General features: G+C 39.3%; 1 protein-coding gene across 1 annotated transcript in view; it reads left to right on the plus strand.

Moving 5' to 3' along the window:
• The window catches only part of SCN11A (sodium voltage-gated channel alpha subunit 11), a 97,578-nt gene that overhangs the window by 58,373 nt on the left and 20,035 nt on the right, over positions 1-19,170 (plus strand). Inside the window, exons 17-23 of the mRNA XM_055294803.1 lie at positions 664-778; positions 2,683-2,837; positions 5,948-6,121; positions 13,015-13,116; positions 13,601-13,864; positions 14,557-14,610; positions 17,837-17,978. Coding sequence (XP_055150778.1) covers positions 664-778; positions 2,683-2,837; positions 5,948-6,121; positions 13,015-13,116; positions 13,601-13,864; positions 14,557-14,610; positions 17,837-17,978 — 1,006 coding nt within the window. The remainder of the gene's footprint in view (positions 1-663; positions 779-2,682; positions 2,838-5,947; positions 6,122-13,014; positions 13,117-13,600; positions 13,865-14,556; positions 14,611-17,836; positions 17,979-19,170) is intronic.

Consider the following 19,170-nt stretch of genomic DNA (forward strand, 5'->3'; position numbering starts at 1 on the left):
ATAGTTATTATGGAAAAATGGCACAATTAATGCAGAGAAAAGTGCAAGAATCGAGTTTTGAGCAAAAGTCTAGGCCAGGTTTCTCAACTTTGCTAGTATGACATTTGAAGCAGGACAATTATTTGTTGTGGTGAGCTTTTCTGTGAATTATAAGATGTTTATCCATATCCTTGGTCTCTATGCATTCGATGCCAGTAGCATCCGCCAGTTAAGATAATGAAAAATGTCTTTAGACATTGCCAAAATGTCTCCTGGAGAGCCAAAGAAATAAGAACCACTGGTCTCGGCCTATTATTCCAGGAGGTGAGACAGTGGAAAATTATAGCCTCAGTAAAGTAGCCTTCTTCTCATCACATAATTGGAGTTAGGCAGCCTATCAGGGTTATGATCTGTAGGGAGAAAACGTGGAGGTACTGTATCTTCATATGCATTGCTATTCCTCAGCTATAGAGATGAGCTAGAGAGTTCTCTTCTGAAGTCAGGCTGGTCATAGCACTTAGAAAAGGACCCAGCAGGAGGGGTGTTTCTTGACACCTCTCATCCTAGAAACCTTTGCCTAGTTCCTTTCATCCTTAAAAAATCAGACAATGAGAAACTCCATACTACCATGGTGAAAGAAGGTCTTAGTAAAAGGCACCCCCTTCCTTTTGTTCTGATGTGCAGAAGTCTGATGTTACCAGTATACTATCAGAATGTAGCACCATTGATCTTCAGGATGGCTTTGGATGGTTACCTGAGATGGTTCCCAAAAAGGAACCAGAGAGATGTTTGCCCAAAGGTAAGTGGCAGTATTTCTGCATCCAGTTCACCGAATCTTTGGATGGGGTTTCTGTTCTTCTTTGAAGCTCTGTGGTTTTAGTAGATATCATCTTTCTACTTCTATTGGAGACAAAAGCAATGAGTGGGCACCCATAGATTCTTGGGGCGATTGTCGGGTCTAGGCAGAGGGGATTTCAGGAAATTTTCGCTTTAATTGGGCTCCTCTCACACGGCCCAACATGCCAGGTAAACACTCCAGAAAACTGTCTTAGAAAGCCCACTGGGCCAATATGTCTGCCACTTTCTGTGGTTCCCAGGGCATTCAATGTCAGGGTATATTTGAGGTGAAAGACCAAGAAAAGAGTTTAGACATTGTAGTCAGGATGTTTAGCTTAGGAGCGAAACTGCCTGAGCTCAAATTCTGGCCTTGCCACTTATAAGCTGTGTGACTTGTTCAATTTAGTTAACCTCTCTGTGCTTTATTTCTAAAATGAGGGTAATAATAGTATACAAAGCAAATAGTTGTTGTGAGTATTAAATGAGTGAATATAAATCACTTAGAAGATCATCTGGAACAAAAATAAGCAATCAATAAATGCAAGCTTTCCTAATTCCTTGAGTGAACGTAGTGGCTTTTTCCTATAGGCCTTTACTATTTCTTATATTCATTGTAGTAAACTTATTTGCACTGGTTTCCCCCATGAGGTCCTTAAAAACAAAGGCAGTGACTTCATCAGCATTGTATCTCTAGTGTAAGAATAGAAACCGGCCCAGAAATGGGTTCAACAAATGTTGATAAATAAGTAAGTGACAACAAATTAATGAATGAATCTAAAAAAATTATCTATAAGTTTAGGACTAAATTGGGTCCAGAAAGAACACAAACAACAGGTTTCAAACTCACATTCCAGGTTGCTTAACAGCTCCAAAGCTGGACAGGAGTTGGATTAAGGATTTCCAGTAGATTGCAGTTCTCCTGATTTACGTTTGCACTGGCCCTTGAGGTGTGCCTATGATGTCAACAGTGGAGATGAGAAAGAAAGGTGGTTTTATCAAAGAAGGGAGGAGTGGGATAAAAGCCAGGAAAAGAGTGTAGTCTTTTAGGAAGATGAAACTACTGATGTTCTTGGAAGAAGAAAAGAGGCAGAGTGAAGAGAGCCCGTAGTGGTTTAAGAAGATGAGGAAAAGAGCAGAATGTTATAATCATCATGAAGTAAGGATCAGCAGAATTTGTACAAGGGGAGGAGGAGAAAAGGTGGAAAGGGCAATGTGGTCTATACTGAAGGCCTGTGTGTGTTCAGAACAAATGCTCAGCTCTTTGTAAACATCTCAACATTTGATCAAATTCTTTTGTGTATGACCTGAGAGGTTCACAAAGCCTGTGGCCATCCTACCTCATTTCCTGGAGTCCTCCAGACATGATCTCTTTATGATTACCAAAAAAAAATTGCTGCAGAACAAACAACTACAAAACCTCAGTGGCATGAAATAATAAACATGTGCCTGCAGGATTCAGCTGATCTTGGTTGGCTTCATTCATACAAGTGTTATCTAGCCTGGGCTCAACAGGACAACATGGCTCTGCTCCACATGTCTATCATCCTCCTTCCAGACCCAATAGGGTAGCCTGAATATGCCTTTTTTTGTGGAGATGGCACAAGACAGCAAGTGGAAGCATGCAAGGCTTTTCAAGACCTGGGCTCAGAACTGGCACAGTGTGACTTCCATTCCACTCTATTGGCCAAAGTAAGTCACATGGCCAGGACCAGATTTAAGAGGTTAGAAAAAGATGCTCTACTTCTTTAATGGGAGCAACTGCAGGTCACATGGCAAGGGGCATGAACACAGAAAGGGGTGAAGAGTTGCATTTTAATGCAGTTTATTACAGACACTAATGATAGTGCTACTGTTAATTCCTTTCAGGCTTTGGTTGCTGCTTTCCATGCTGTAGCTTGGACAAGAGAAAGCCTCCCTGGGTCATTTGGTGGAACCTGCGGAAAACCTGCTACCAAATAGTGAAACACAGCTGGTTTGAGAGCTTTATTATCTTTGTGATTCTGCTGAGCAGTGGGGCACTGGTAAATCATCATGGTGTTGTGGAGACATTGGGCATCAGGGCAGCTGGGGAAGCTGCACTCTGACCTGGCTTCTCGTGGGACTGTGAATATGGGAGACCAGACAGAAGTGGTCTCTGGTGCTGCTGGTTCCCACAGTGGATAGGGTTTTGCACAACTTCTGAAGTCGTGCTCAACTGGGATATCCCCAAGCAAAGATGCTTTATCTGTGTGGAAGAGTAACGAAAACCAGCACTTTAAAGTGGCCACTAGAGTCTGGTCCTTGATCATCTACCTCTCATTTTTGGGGGATTTCTAGACATTTTCACTGTATCCTACATAGTTCTTCCTCTAGACAGCAATGCTTCGACTCTCCCTGTTACCATAAGCCATAGTGCTGTTTTCTGAAAGGCAAAATATTATGGGAGGGAGTTACAGGGACCAGATTAGGATATAATAAGTTGCCTTGGTATTTTCTATAATTCATGATCCCTTGAAAGAAAGGACAAGGAGTTGTTGCTTTATATGCATGGTCAAAGTGTGGTATGAGTCCCAACGAGGTTTAGAAATAACTCTGAACCCATCAGCTTCCATAGCCATAGAGCTATCCACTCCTTTATGCTCTTTCTCCACACCTTCTGGCCCTTCTCGTCTCCCTTTCCCCTCCCTGCTGGGGGGGATAGTATCTTTTCTCTTATCACCTGCATATTTCTCCCTCTCCTTTTCTATTTTCTGCTTTTTTCTATCATGCATCTCCCCTTAAAATGATCATACAGTAATGTGTAGCTAAATAATATGGAACCAAACTCTCTTACTGTTTGACATAACAAACAGTTATGAGTTTGTTATGAGAGTTTGGTTCCATATTACTAAACCCAGGAGTCTTGGGTTCTCCCCTGCTAGGAGTGACAGAACATTTCACAGCGAATCACTAGCAAGTGGAAAAAGACAAGGAAATGTCTTGCTCCTACACCCCATAGCTTCTGGTTAGTGTTTTACACATGTGTGATCTCTAGGTGAAAAGAGATGAATACATACCAGAGCCCACCGGGGACTGTGATCAACATACATCTCCATTTGTCTGCTTACTACAGTGTAAATTATTCTTCAAATAGAAAAGCAGATTTCTCTAAAACCATCCCAGAGAATTCCCTTGATCAATTTTTATTGTTAATCTTGGGTCCAGGGTTACCTGTAGACTTTCTGGTGACTACATTTTCACTGGCTGTCTACTCTTATTCAAGTGGTAGGGTTTCTTGTATTTATTCCACAAATGATACTTATGATAGGCAGTGGGAAAGCAGTGACAGTGCCAAAAGGCCACAGCAAAAATGCCCCATGGTGCCATAAAAAGAAAATTTATGATCAGAAATGTAGCAGAGGGCACACAACCCCAATTCTTACTTGCCTTCAGAAAGGCAGGTGTAGGCTGGGCAGAGCAAAGCTGAACACACAATGCAGAGCGTGCCAGGAGAAGGACCCAGCCCATACTTCTCTATACATATTTGTAGAGAATGAGAACAATAGACATCAAGTCGTTTGCCACTATATGTGTCTATCAGCAGCAGCAGCATCACCTGGAAGCTTGTTAGAAACGCAGAGTATTACATTGTAACAAGCAGTCCATTGTAACAAGTTCCCTAGGTGATTTGGGGTTCATTAGAATTTGAGAAACTCTGGTCTAGGCAACTATGTAATAATAAGAGCTTCCTGTGTCAGAAAATGGTCTAGATATAATGTGGAAGCCTCTGAAGTTCAATTGCAGGTATAAGCCTGCTCATCCATTGAGCTAACTCAGATCTGCTGAACCAGCTTACTGGGAAGCTTCCCAAATAAGGGAGGAAATGAGCACCCAATACCATTCAGATTTGGTTATCCTCAATAGGCAAACAAACGAAGTCCCTGACCTCCAGGAGCCTGAAGTCTAGTAGAAAAGATAAGCGGGAGTGATTATAGACCAGAAAGTATAGCTCAAGATAGATGGAGCAATTAAGTGGCCTACTCAGGGAAGCAGTGGGAGACATGGGAGCATGTAGGATGGGAACCTAACCCAATCCTGCTGGAACAGGACGGTTTCCTATAGAAAATATCAGCTAAGCTGAAATCTTAAAGCTGAAGAAGAGCTGAAAGAGCAGAGGATGAGAAAGAGGGCCTTCTTCAACCAAAAACCAACTTGGCAATTGGAAGTGAGACTGTTTTACCCTTTTGCATTCTTTTTTTCACCCCAGGACTTTGGAGCTATGGGCTTACCCTAGTCCCCAACAGCAAGGATGATTCTCTTCCTGCCTTCAATGTTGGCGTAAATTTCATGGGCAGCTTTAGTAACAGGGCCTCTTCCTTTCTTTCATTCTCAGTAACTCTGTAAAGGCCAAAAGGACAGCTTATATGCTAGTTATATAGACCCTGTAGAATCACATACAGTTCGGGTGAGGGAAGTGTTTGGATGTAGCATTAAAAAGGGTCTCTCTGAAAACCAGGATCTCTTTTTCATAATTACAGATAACAATGTTTAATAGTCAAAGCAATTTACACTGGGAGCTTTAGCCTAGAGTGTTCCAAATTTTGTTAATGTCATGGCACACATACGAAATGACACTATTGGTAGGGAATGGTAAGGTAAATGGATAAGGCTGTTTGTAGGGGGAGATGAGGGGAATCGGGGTTGGCAGGATTTAGAGGATGGGCTAAGGCACTTGGACTCAATGTTATAAGCAATAAAGAGACACTGAATTAATCCACCAAGGCAATTGGGAGGATGAGAGATGGTCTATGCCACTGGGTGGTCCTGGGAATGTTGACAAGACATATTTGGCAGGAGTTGAAAGGATGAGGAAGCCCAGGAAATAATGTGGTGATCCATTAGGAAGATGTTTTAATATTCAGGGGACCAGTGATAAGAAGTTGAGGAAATATTGTGACAACAGAAGAAAGAGGATTTTCCTTCTTCCATTTTTACTTACTCAAGGAATGGATTCCATTGGAAAAGTTTAGCCTTAATATCTTTTGAGCAAAACCTCCTTACCAAGAGAGATACCAGCTTTTATTCACATAAGGAAGAAAAACAAAAAGTAAAGTTACCAAGGAGTTCTTTGCAAATATTCAACCTGGCCTATGGCTATGCTTTTTCATTTCAGATATTTGAAGATGTTCACCTCGAGAAACAACCCAAAATCCAAGAATTAATAAATTGTACTGACATGATTTTTACATATATCTTTATCGGGGAGATGGTACTAAAATGGGTAGCCTTCGGATTTGGAAAGTATTTCACCAGTGCCTGGTGCTGCCTTGATTTCATCATTGTGATTGTAAGTTTACCATCTCTGTGTCCCACACAGGCTGGGGTAGTGGTTAAGGCAGGGATCATGTGGGGGCTGCTTTTCCTGTGTGCCTCATATGGATGTCTGTCTAAAATAGTTTTTCTTGTTATCATTGCCTCTTCACAGTACTTGTAAGTAGTTGTCATTTGTCTATCAGCAGTTTAGCCTTTCCCACTCCTCATACACTACACTTTATATGCTCACCACTACAACCTTTCCCATGATGGGATTCATTCACTTCTCTCCATAAGCACTGTTTATGTATAATATGTACCTAGAATAACTTTCAGTATCCTTGATTTTTTCTTCTTCCAACTTTCTATTTCTTTTCAAGACTTCTCAAAGCTGGTCAGCAGCCAATAGACTAAGCTAATATCCATCTTAATTGTCAAGCAACATACGAGGATTGTTCACATACAGTCTCTCATTTAATATGCATGACAATGTTCTGAATTAAGCAGCATTGTATGACACCTCCCACACTGTATACAAGGAAATCTGTAACTCAGAGGATTAGCAATTTGTTTCAGGTCACAGAGCTGATAAGTGGTGAAATTGGGATTCACATGTCTAGCTGTATGACACAAAAGCTAATAATAGTATTAGTGGATCACATTTATTGAGTGCTTTCCCTGTATCAAGTACTCTTCCATATGCTCCAAATGCTTTCTCTCTTTTAGTTATGATAGCCACTCTGTGGCAGGTGCTACTGTTTTTGTATATTCAGAGAAAGAAAGTAAGTCATAGAGAGGCTAAGAAACATGTTCAAGATTGCCCAGCTAGAAGGGGTGGAGGTGAGATGCAAACCTAGTAAGCCTCACTCCAAAGCTCTTGATTTAACATTACATCCCTTTTTTAAGATTAATTTTATGTTTACTGATACATAGTAGATAGACCTATTTTCAGGATACATGTGATTATGTAATACCTTTATATAATTAAAACTGGTGGAACCTAGTAAGTCTCACTCCAGGGCCCTTGATTTTAACATTACCTTCTTTCCATAATGATATAATTAGTTAAACTTTGTCCTTGCTGTGTAAGGAAGTAGATAAGACAAATACCTGAGCATAAACCATGTGGTCAGCAAACCCCACTGGAGAACCATAATGTTGTTGGTTAGCACAAATAGACCATGTGTTCATTTAATATGGACATCAATATTCTGAGTTAATCAGTATTACATGACATCTACCACATTGCTAACAAGAAAACCAGAAGCTCAGAGGCAAGGAAACAGAAGCTCATTGTGGTTCAGGCATTTTAGAAAGGCATAAATGCCATAGAAACTACAGCAGGATTCAAAGATGGGAATAAAAACATCCACGTTTGTCAGTCCTATTAATTTCTAGAGAGCAAATAACTTGTACCTATTATCTTAATAGATTATAGTAAAAAGAAAACCCTTTAAACTGTGTGAACAGATGATTGTTATCTCCATTATAGGGACCTCTGTTTTACCGGATACAAGCCCTACAGTTAGGAGCCTGGGTCCTAAAACTAATTGGTCTACCCTCTTTTTGTGTAACCTTAAGCAAAAAATTTCCCCTCTTTTGACAATAGTTTTCTCACAGGTAAAAATGAGGATGTGGACTATAAATTGCCCAAATTCACTGAACACATAATAGAAAACAAGTGATAGTTTCACTAGAAATCTAGTGATCGCCATTAAAAATATCAAAACAGTAGTCCAAAGCCACACTGTCAAAAAAGGGTACCAGGCCCAGATGGGTGGCTTTATTTATTTATTTATTATATTTCAATAGGCTTTCAGGGAACAGGTTGTGTTTGTTTACCTGAATAAGTTATTTAGTGGTGGTTTCTGAGATTTTGGTGCCCCATCGCCTGATCAGTGCACACTGTACCTAATGTAGTCTTTTATCCCTCACACCCTCGTTTCCCGAGTCCCCAGAGTCCACTGTATTATTCTTATGCCTTTGTGTCCTCTTAGCTTAGGTCCCTCTTATGAGTGAGAACATACAATGTTTGGTTTTCCATTCCTGAGTTACTTCACTTAGAATAATAGTCTCTGATTCCATCCAGGTTGCTGTGAATGCCATTATTTTGGTCCTTTTTATGGCTGAGTACTATTCCATGGTGTACGTATATAGTATATACCATATACATATACTATATATGGTATATACTATATATGCCATATATATACACCATATATATACCATATATATATATACCATCTATCTCTCTATATATTTATATATGAATCACATTTTCTTTATCCACTAGTTGATTGATGGGCATTTGGGCTGAATCCACATTTTTACAATTGTGAATTGTGCTGCTATAAACGTGTGTGCAAGTGTCTTTTTCATATAATGATTTCCTTTCTTCTGAGTAGATACACATTAGTGGGATTGCTGGATCAAATGACAGATCTACTTTTAGTTCTTTAAGGAATCTCCACATTGTTTTCCACAGTGGTTGTACTAGTTTACATTCCCACCAGCAGTGTAGAAGTGTTCTCTTTTCACCACATCCACGCCAACATCTATCATTTTTTGATTAGGGCCATTCTTGCAGGAGTAAGGTAGTATCGCTTTGTGGTTATGATTTGTATTTCCCTGATAATTAGTGATGTTGAACATTTTTTCCTATATTTGTTGGCCATTTGTAAATCTTCTTTTGAGAATTGTCCATTCATGTCCTTTGCCCACTTTTGGATAGGATTATTTGTTTTTTTACTTGCTGATTTGATTGAGTTCTTTGTAGATTCTTGATATTAGTCCTTTGTCAGATGTATAGATTGCAAAGATTTTCAACCACTCTGTGGATGTCTGTTTACTGTGCTGATTGTTTCTTTTGCCGTGCAGAAGCTTTTTAGTTTAACTAAGTTCCATCTATTCATCTTTGTTTTTGTTGCATTTGCTTTTGGCTTCTTGGTCATGAAGGCTTTGCCTAAGCCAATGTCTAGAAGAGTTTTTCGCATGTTATCTTCTAGAATTTGTATGGTTTCAGGTCTTAGACTTAAATCTCTGATCCATCTTGAGTTGATTTTTGTATAAGATGAGCGATGAGGATCCAGTTTCATTCTCTTACCTGTAGCTAGCCAGTTATCCCAGCACCGTTTGTTGAATAAAGTGCTCTTTTCCCAATTTATAAGGTGCTCTTTTCCCAATTTGTTGTTTGCTTTGTCGATGATCAGTTGGCTGTAGGTATTTGGCTTTATTTCTGGGTTCTTTATTCTGTTCAATCGGTCTGTGTGCCTATTTTTATACCAGTACCATGCTGTTTTGGTGCCTATGGCCCTATAGTATAGTTTGAAGTCTGAAAATGTGATGTCTCCAGATTTGTTCTTTTTGGTTAGTCTTGCTTTGGGTATGCAGGCTCTTTTTTGGTTCCATGTAAATTTTAAGATTTTTTTTCTAGTTCTGTGAAGAATGATAGTGGTATTTTGATGGGAATTGCATTGAATTTGTAGATTGCTTTTGGTAGTAGGGTCATTTTCACAATGTTGATTCTACCCATCCATGAACATGAGATATGTTTTCATTTGTTTGTGTCATTGATGATTTCTTTCAGCAGTGTTTTGTAGTTTTCTTTGTAGAGGTCTTTCACTTCCTTGGTTAGGTATATTCCTAAGTATTTTATTTTATTTTATTTTTAGCTAGTGTAAAAGGGGTTGAGTTCTTGACTTGTTTCTCAGCTTGGTCACTGTTGGTGTACCAACAGTACACTGATTTGTGTACATTGATTTTGTATCCTGAAACTTTGCTGAATTCATTTGCTGGTTCTAGGAGTTTTTTGGATGACTCTTTAGGATTTTCTATGTATACAATCATATCATCAAGAGGCCCAGATGGTTTTGCAGGTAACTTTTACCAAACTTCCAAGGAAGAATTAATCTCATCTTATTCAAATTGTTACAAAGAATAGACAAAAAAAGGGAAAGCTTGCAAATTTATTTAATGAGATAAACATAATCTTGATAATAAAATGAATAGAACAGAAATGAATCAAATAAGAAAAGAAAATAATCTTACAATTATATATCTTTACAAATCACAGATAAAGCACTCAACAAATGTGGTTTACTATTACTATTATTAGCCTTGACATCATGCAGACTGTGGTGGGAATCTGAAATTCACCACTTATCAGCTGTATGACCTGAAACAAGTTGCTGATCCTTTGAGCTTCAGGTTTCCTCATCTATAATATGGTAGATGTTGCAAAGTGCTGCTTAGCTTGGGATATTGTTGTATCCCTTGGGATATTGTTGTATCTCTCATTGATTAAATGAGAGAATGTATGTGAATGATTGTATAATGTTTATTGTCAATCAAGATTATATAAAATTACCATCATAATTTTTATTAGAAAAGCATAAACCACAGAAAGATACACAATTCAGCTACATCAAAATGTAGTAAAACTTTTATTTTTCTATTCAACAATGCTCTAATTACAGTTACAAACCAACTAGAACCTGGGAGACAGTATTTGCCACAACAGATCATTATTATTCACAACATATAAAAATTTCCTACAGATTCACAGGAAAAAAACAACCCAGAGTAAGAATGGGAGAAGTATGCAAACAGCCAATTCACGAAAGGAATAAATGTATGATGAAATATGCACTTCTGTGCTGAGAAGCGTCTTTTTACTCATTAGATTGGAAAACAAAATATATTGTTTTGAAACATGGTCTCACTCTGTCACCCAGGCTGGAGTGCAGTGGCAACCTCTGCCTCCCAGGCTCAATTGATCCTTTTGCCTTAGACTCCTAAGTAGCTGGGACTACAGGCACCTACCACCATGCCCAGCTAATTTTTGTATTTTTTGTGGAGACAGGGTTTTACCATGTTGCCCAGGCTTGTCTCGGACTCCTGAGCTCAAGCTATCCTCCTGTCTCAGCCTCCCAAAGTGTTGGGATTACAGGCTTGAGCGACTGTGCCCAGCCATGGCAAAATTTTAAAGATGGATAACATCGATATTTAGAAGGATATAGGAAAATGCGATCTCAAACCACTGCTAATAATTTAATTGATACAGCCACTGTAGGGAACATTTCGCACTATTAAGTAAAAATCACAAATGACCCAACTCACAATCCACAAATATCACTTGTTGTAGATCCAAGGAGAACTCTTGCATATGTACCCAAGAAAAATGCACACATCTCCCCAGTGTACTGTTGTGCGTAATACTGTCCAGTGTACTGTTTTGCATAATAGCAAAGAAATGGAAATAACCTAGGTATTCACCAAGGAGGAGTGGATCCGTAAAACATGAAGATTTATATGCTGTACTATTCCTCAACAGTTACAAGGAGCAAACCATAAGAATATAATCAACATGATGATTTCAAAAACAGTGCAGAGTGATAAATGCATGTTAGATTTAAAAAATAAGATAAAACTAGTAGAAGACTTCTCACTTGAAGAGTACAGTATGGTGGGAAAGAATGTGGGTGCTTCTATGTGTCTCACTGATACCTGCAATTCTGATGGAACAGAAACTGGGGTAAGGTTTAAGGTAAAGAGGTGTATAAGGTCTCTGTAGGAACATCTCTTCTCACCAACTATGACAATGATTTGGTAAAACAGAAGAATTGCTGAACTTTGCCATCTGTTTTCATCTGGCTAGGAATAAGTGGAGTATTTGCGAGAAAGCTACTTAATAACTTAATAACTTAAATAACTCTCCAAAAGTGGTGCCACTGTAAACAAAAAGCCCATTAAAAACATTATAAATACACTGTAAATTGATTATAAATTTCAAAATCTTAATATTCTGTCATATTAACTCAATTTCTCTTCACTACTACAATGAGGTTGGCAAGATTTGTGAGGAATGTTTTTAGGTAATAGTGAACTCCGACACCAGCTTAGTCAGGACTATCCTGATTCACTTCCTATCCAGCTGAGCAACTCTTCTTCCAAGTTGAGCCTCTGAAAACTCTCCATAATAAGGATGGCTGAAGATCTGCAGCAAGCAGATTCAACTCAAGCTCAGTATTGATTCCATTGTGATAATAGAAGCAAATCCTAATTCCTCATATGAAAGCCAATATCTTCTAGAATTGTCCTCTACTGAGCATCTGTAAATATTGTTAAGATTTAATTTGGTATACTTAACAGAGCTTCTAATACTCAGTTCTGTCCTATTGAGGAGAAGTATATTGGGAGAGAAAATAGCATTTAATTCCCCAATAAGGAGCTATTTGGATTAGGGGAAATATTAGCAAATAATTTATTTTTTCCGTGTAACTTTTTATTTTGATATCATTTGAAACTAAGAAAAATGTTGCAGGAAATAGTATAATGAAATCCACATATTCTTTCTGCAGGTTCGTCAATTATTGTCACCCATCTGCTTTGTCATTTTTTCTCTCTTTTTTCCCCCTTAAACTGCTTGAGATTAAGTTGTAAGCATCAAACCTATTACCCCTAAACATGCCAATGTATATTTCCTATCAAGGACAATGTCTCACATGATTACAATACAGTGATCAAAGTTAGGAAATTTAACATTGATTCAGTTAAAATCCACATCCATTGTCAAATTTTTCAAATTCACCATAAAGAGCTTTGTTATGGCAATTGACTGTCATAATAAATTTCAATTGACTGCCATAACAAGATTCTTTATGGTTAACTCCTTTTATGCATCCACCTCCTGCCCCCACTCCAATCCAGGATCCAATTCAGCACCCCATATTACATGATTGTTATATCTCTTTGGTTTCCTTTAATTCACAACAATTTCTCAGATTTTCTTTGTCTTTCACTAAACAAATAATGTGAGTGCATTGTTCCCACGTTTATGGACTGTAGCTTTGGTAGATAAGGAGAAAAATGGACTTTCCAGCTGGACACCAAGTCAGGTGCATTATCTGTGGCCTCTCTTCCCATCAGATCTCTGTGACCACCCTCATTAACTCAAAGGAATTGAAGTCCTTCCGGACTCTACGAGCACTGAGGCCTCTTCGCGCGCTGTCCCAGTTTGAAGGAATGAAGGTACATTCTGCAGAAGAATGGGTAGAAGTTCAGTTAACAGGGAAAGGTGGAAAGACCAACAGTTCTTTTTGGGCTGAGATTTCCTTAAATTGCCAAGCTTTTCCTGGGTTACTTCCCAGCCTACCCAGTGCTTAGAATTTGAGAGGTAGAGAAAAGCCTAATATATAGTTTCTACCCTAAAAGCTTCTGTGACAGCCAAGATGAGCTCTAGCTTCCTCTCAGAATCCTGGGGTAGGTGTCTGTAAGTCTCTAACACTGTCATCACCAGGGCACTTCTCAAGGTATCCTCAGTGGCAACAGAGAGGACCTATTATGTAGGGAGCCGAGAGCAGGGCTTGTCATGGGGATGGGGCACATGTATGTGGAGATTAAGGACATAGCTCCAAGAGATCAAGCCCTGCACATCAGGCCCATGCTGAGAAGTCGAAGAGCCTGGTGCATCCTACCCATCTGTTATGGTTTTCTTTGCTTTTGTTTCCATAAGGTGGTGGTCAATGCTCTCATAGGTGCCATACCTGCCATTCTGAATGTTTTGCTTGTCTGCCTCATTTTCTGGCTCATATTTTGTATTCTGGGAGTACACTTCTTTTCTGGAAAATTTGGGAAATGCGTTAATGGAACAGACTCAGTTATAAATTCTACCATCATTACAAATAAAAGTCAATGTGAAAGTGGCAATTTCTCTTGGATCAACCAGAAAGTCAACTTTGACAATGTGGGAAATGCTTACCTCGCTCTGCTGCAAGTGGTAAGTACAGTCAGTATGTTTTTCACTCTGAGGAGAAAAAACTTCAGAGAATCAAGAATTGTTTCTCAGCTAATAAAAATGCGGTGACTCCATTGTGATAATAGAAGCAAATCCTAATTCCTTATATGAAAGCCAATGCCTTCTGGAATTGTCCTCTACTGAGCATCTGCAACTTCATTGACTGCTGAGCCTCAGCTTCCTAGTGATGCCCCTTTGAGGATCTATACATCTCACATTGTCCTGTATGGCACCTTGCTGGCTCTCCACAACTCCAGGCAGAGAGGAGTGGAGCCTCAGGCGTAGGTCATGACACTTTGAACAGTTCCCTGTTTAAAGCACAGTTGCCAGGTCTTGAACAGGCAGTGCAAATAAATATGGCATCAGAAAAGAACCCTTAGCCAGTCTCTTTTCAGCTGTTGGGCCACAGCTTCAGCTTCTCTGGTAACTTTTAAGGTGGAAATTTCTTGTTTTTAAACTTTGTATCTTGTACAAATGAAGAAGAAGAAAAAAATCCAAGACACACATCCTTGAGTTCCCTTCTACTGTTCTTTCATCTGAGCATCCTGTCCTAGAAGGTTGGGGTATCATCTTATATATTCAGCCCACTGGGCCTCACCTGCTTTTCCATGCCATGTATCTGTTGATGGCAAGTCTACATTTGTATTATTCATGTTTTTCTGCTTTTGTTGCAGGCAACATTTAAGGGCTGGATGGATATTATATATGCAGCTGTTGATTCCAGAGAGGTGAGTCAGTGTTCTACCATGTTCTGGAGTGTTAGGGTCAAGTCAGAGATATCATGACTACATAGACAGTCCAGAACTGGCATCATAGTTCCAGCAGCCGGGGTTCTCTGCCTTGTTTTCTTTGGAACAAAACGCTGTGAGATACCACTGCCTAATATAAAGGATTCTTATGCATCCTCTAGTGAGTATCTGATACCCCAATATTCTCTAAAGTCCAGTCTTCTTTCTCCATGGTGGCCAAGGAAAAACCACTCATACAGGAGATGGAGGCAGAAGTGGCAGAATCACAGGATACCTTGATTTCTTCTTACCTCTTCTCCAAATGGTTGGATAGGCAGAAACCAAATTTCAAAGAGTATCTGTTTTAGATTGTGGGAAACCTTAAGACTGCACTAAATTTGCAAGGGAGACCCTCGCATGGCTCCAGACTCCCTAGTGATGGCCAACTGTTGAATTTTAGAGTTTCTAGTGGTGGCCAGCTGTTGAATTTTAGTTAAAGAAAAGGTAATCACGGATTCCCAAAGTTGGAAGTGTACTCAGTAATCTAGCCTAGTTTCTATTTTCCAGCTTGGAAAGTTGAGGGATAAAAAGAAAGAGTTTCCCAAAGCCATAGAGTGAGCAGATGGTTGGCTCAATAATGAAGTCAATGGCAGAAATTATTGTTTTCTATTATAGCACATGTGTGTATTTTGACCTATTTGGGAGTCTGCAGAGTTGATGCCTAACACCTAAAAAGTATTCAGTACCTGTGAGCTGGTACAGACTGAGTATCCCTTATCTGAAACGCTTGGGACCAGAAGTGTTTCGGATTTTGGAGTTTGTAAGACTTGGGAATATTTGCATAATACAGTTGAGCATCCCTAATCTGAAAATCCAAAATGCCACAGTGAACATTTCCTTTAAGCATGACCTTTGCATATTATGTCAGCACTCAAAAAGTTTCAGATTTTGGAGCACTTGAGACTTTGGATTTTCAGATTAGGGATGCTCAACCTGTAGTAGCAGTAGAGGTGGTTTGAGTAGTGTTATAGCAGCACCGAGGGATGAGAATTAATCTTTATGGCCATTCCAGTTGTCATTATAAATTCACAGATTGTCATTATAAGTTAATATACAGATGATGCATAGCAACAAATCTGAGTTTGCTTACTTCTGGGTGTGTTAATAAAATCAACTTTCTGGAAAGGCAAAGCTAACAGTAGATACTTAACTGTTTATAACAATTATAGTTTACATTGTGATATTTATATATACAATGTAATTTCATAATTATATATACAACATAATTTTATAATTACAATTTATAGCAAAGGAAATATTTTAAAAATACTAATGTACTCATTTCTTTTGTCTTTTTGAGTACGTGGTCTTCACTCTAGTTTGGCTTTGACATCCATCTGCACGGAGGTGGAGATGGGGAGTGGGGAGGAAAGGTTTTGCAGATGTGTAGTAGACAAAGTGTGTGGCTTGCAGATGCTCCCAGAGTGAGTGACAGGTGGGTGGAAGTGTGTGGATGGGTGCCTGTTTTGATGCCGGTCCTGATATGTACTGGTTGTTGTATGCTAGCTTCTAGCTTGATGGCTGTTGTCTATGTAGTCACCCAGCACCCTGCTGGCCTCAAATATTGAAGTTGTGGTTGTTGATGATGTGGGCATTCTCCCCATCATCTCCTCCTGGCCTTAAATACTGGTTCTCTGCCATATCCTCCACATGGTCCCTGGCAGTCTACTCCCATTCCTTGCTACAAGGCCCAACATGACAGGCCCATGGCTATCAACTCCGTGTCCAAGCCACATGAGAACTGAGAGGTTCAAGAGGCTTCTCTCTGTTCAGTTATGTTACTCAAATCTCTTAAGTCAGCCTGCCTGCTTAATATATCTCAGGCCTTCCCAGTAGTAATTCCTTCCAGAAAATGCAGAAGTAAAGCAAGAATACCCTCTTTGCCTTCCATGTTTCCCTCAATTTACTGCATTCCAACCCCCCTTTCCAGACCCAAAGAGGGATAATCAGGACACACATCTTGTAGCTCTGATTTTCTGTCTCTATTTATTTTTCCTACATTTCCTATGGACAAATTGGGTGAGTTTTGATAATTTCATCTTTTTGTCTAAATCTCCCTCCAATAAAACTCTCCACCTTCACACCTTTTATCTAACAAAGAGGGACATGAAGGAGTACAGACATTCCTATATCTCAAAGCAGTAACCTAACATGCAAGACTATTAGCCCAATTGGCAATTTTATTTTAAATGTCCAATGCTGAATATTCTTTCCATTACATTGTTTTTGTACTAATGTCTACCTTTTGTTCAAATAAGTGATGCCTCAAGCAAACCTGGACTAAGGTCAGGTAGTCTTCATAGCAAAAGAGAGAAATAATATTTTCAAATAATTACCTTCATTACACTAGTCTACATTGTGAGTGTTGAATAACAAATACCATAAGTGCATTCAACATTAGTCAGAGCTATCAGCACTTATATCTTTGATGTGATAGAGGGAAAAAAAGTGAAATCTTTTTGCCACCTGCCTAAAAGTGCTTGAAGCCAATAACAATGCAAAGGACTTGGATGAAAGGGCTCTCAGATGATTTGGGTTGTACCTTGGACTGGGAGAGCTTGGTTGGAGTCAATTTGTGTCCGTTTTAGAGCTCGATCATTCATTCATTCATTTAGATATTCATTCCATGTGTATCAAAAATCTACATATCAGAAGGCATGCTAGGCACTAGGAAGTTAAGAGTGAAAGGACATAACCACATATTAAGTAAAGCAGTGGGCTCTATATGGGGGTCATAGTAGTTCAACAACACTTAGTGGTTTAGTCACCTCTGCCCAAGGTGAACGTGCCCCTCCTGTGGTGGCCTCATCTCCAGTCAGGTTCCCTCCAATTACATACCCATATGGACATTCCCTATGGATGACTTTTTAAAAAGACAAATGTGATCATACCACTCTTCTCCCTTACAATCCCTCAATGATTCTCCTTTGCTTAGAGTAAAAAGCCCGATTTTCCATCACCCCAGGTCCCCACCACACACCATCACTCAAGCTGAGCTGGGAAAACTGAAAGACAGGCTCCCAACAGGGGCCATGGCTGTTAGGAAGAGGCTATGTAGTCAATGTTGCTGCTAAGAAACACCTTGGTCTTCTAGATAAGGTAGTTAGAATGCTTATGTTTTTCTCCAGTAATTGTTTTTTTCTCTTATTAAAAAAATTTCTAACAGAAAGAACAACAGCCAGAGTTTGAGAGCAATTCACTCGGTTACATTTACTTCGTAGTCTTTATCATCTTCGGCTCATTCTTCACTCTGAATCTCTTCATTGGTGTTATTATTGACAACTTCAACCAACAGCAGAAAAAGATAAGTATCTGGATTGTCTTGATTTGGTAATTTTATCTCTGTCCTCCCAATGCATTAATAAAACATAATTCTGGCCTAGAATATTATACAAACTAGCCTTTACGATCTGCACAATAACAAGGAGGGAGCTCCCATGTCTGCCTGGAGATGATCCTCAAAGATGAGGCTGAAAGAAGACTGAAAACATCTGGGTTTAATTAAGTCATTACTTTTATTTTCTTTTACCTTCTTAATCAATGGACATTGCTACTATTGAGATGAAACCCATTAATAACTGAACCCTAATAGAACAACAACCACCAGGATTAGTATTTATTAAATATGACACTAGGGTCATATTTTAATAACCTTTCAAATGCACTTTATTATCCACTGTAAAAATAATATACTCTCCTTTTTCAGCCAGTGTGTCCTGGCCCCCAGCACCCAAGCCTCAGCAGATCTATCCACCCTACTTGGAAAGAAGATGACTGGGGAAGAGGCAGGGCTAGGGAGGTTTTCTTCCCCATGCACTATAATAAACACATGTTTATTTTGCTGATTCTAAAATCCACAGGAGCTTTGTAGTGAATGTGGAAAATTAAGGAAGATAAAAAGAAAATTTAAATCACCCAAAGGTGGCCACCAAATGATAACCACTTTAGACAATGCCTCTTATGATTTTGGTATAATCCATTCCAGTCACTTTGTATTACTTTTACACAGTTAGGATTACCGTATATTTTTAATTTTGTAGTTTTGACCTCATTAGTTATAAGCTTATGTCATAAAATTATCTTTGCTATAAGAATTCTCAGAGCCCCTGGCAGGGCGTGGTGGCTCATACCTGTAATCCCAGCACTTTGGGAGGCTGAGGCGGGGAGATCACTTGAAGTCAGGAGTTCGAGACCAGCCTGGCCAACATGGTGGAACCCAGTCTCTACTAAAAGTACAAAAAAATTAACCAGCTGTGGTGGCACACGCCTATAATCCCAGCTACTTGGGAGGCTGAGGCAGGAGAATTGCTTGAACTTGGGAGGCAGAGGTTGCAGTAAGCTGAGATCACTCCACTGCATTCCAGCCTGGGCAACAGAGCCAGACTCCATCTCAAAAAAGAAAAAAAAGAAAAAAAAAGAATTCTCAGGGCTGAATTACATTGCATATTATGGATAGACCATAATTTATCCTGATCATTCCCCTCTTTGGACATTTATAGG

The sequence above is a fragment of the Symphalangus syndactylus genome, chromosome 1 (assembly GCF_028878055.3).
Source record: "Symphalangus syndactylus isolate Jambi chromosome 1, NHGRI_mSymSyn1-v2.1_pri, whole genome shotgun sequence".
Classification (NCBI taxonomy): Eukaryota; Metazoa; Chordata; class Mammalia; order Primates; family Hylobatidae; genus Symphalangus; species Symphalangus syndactylus.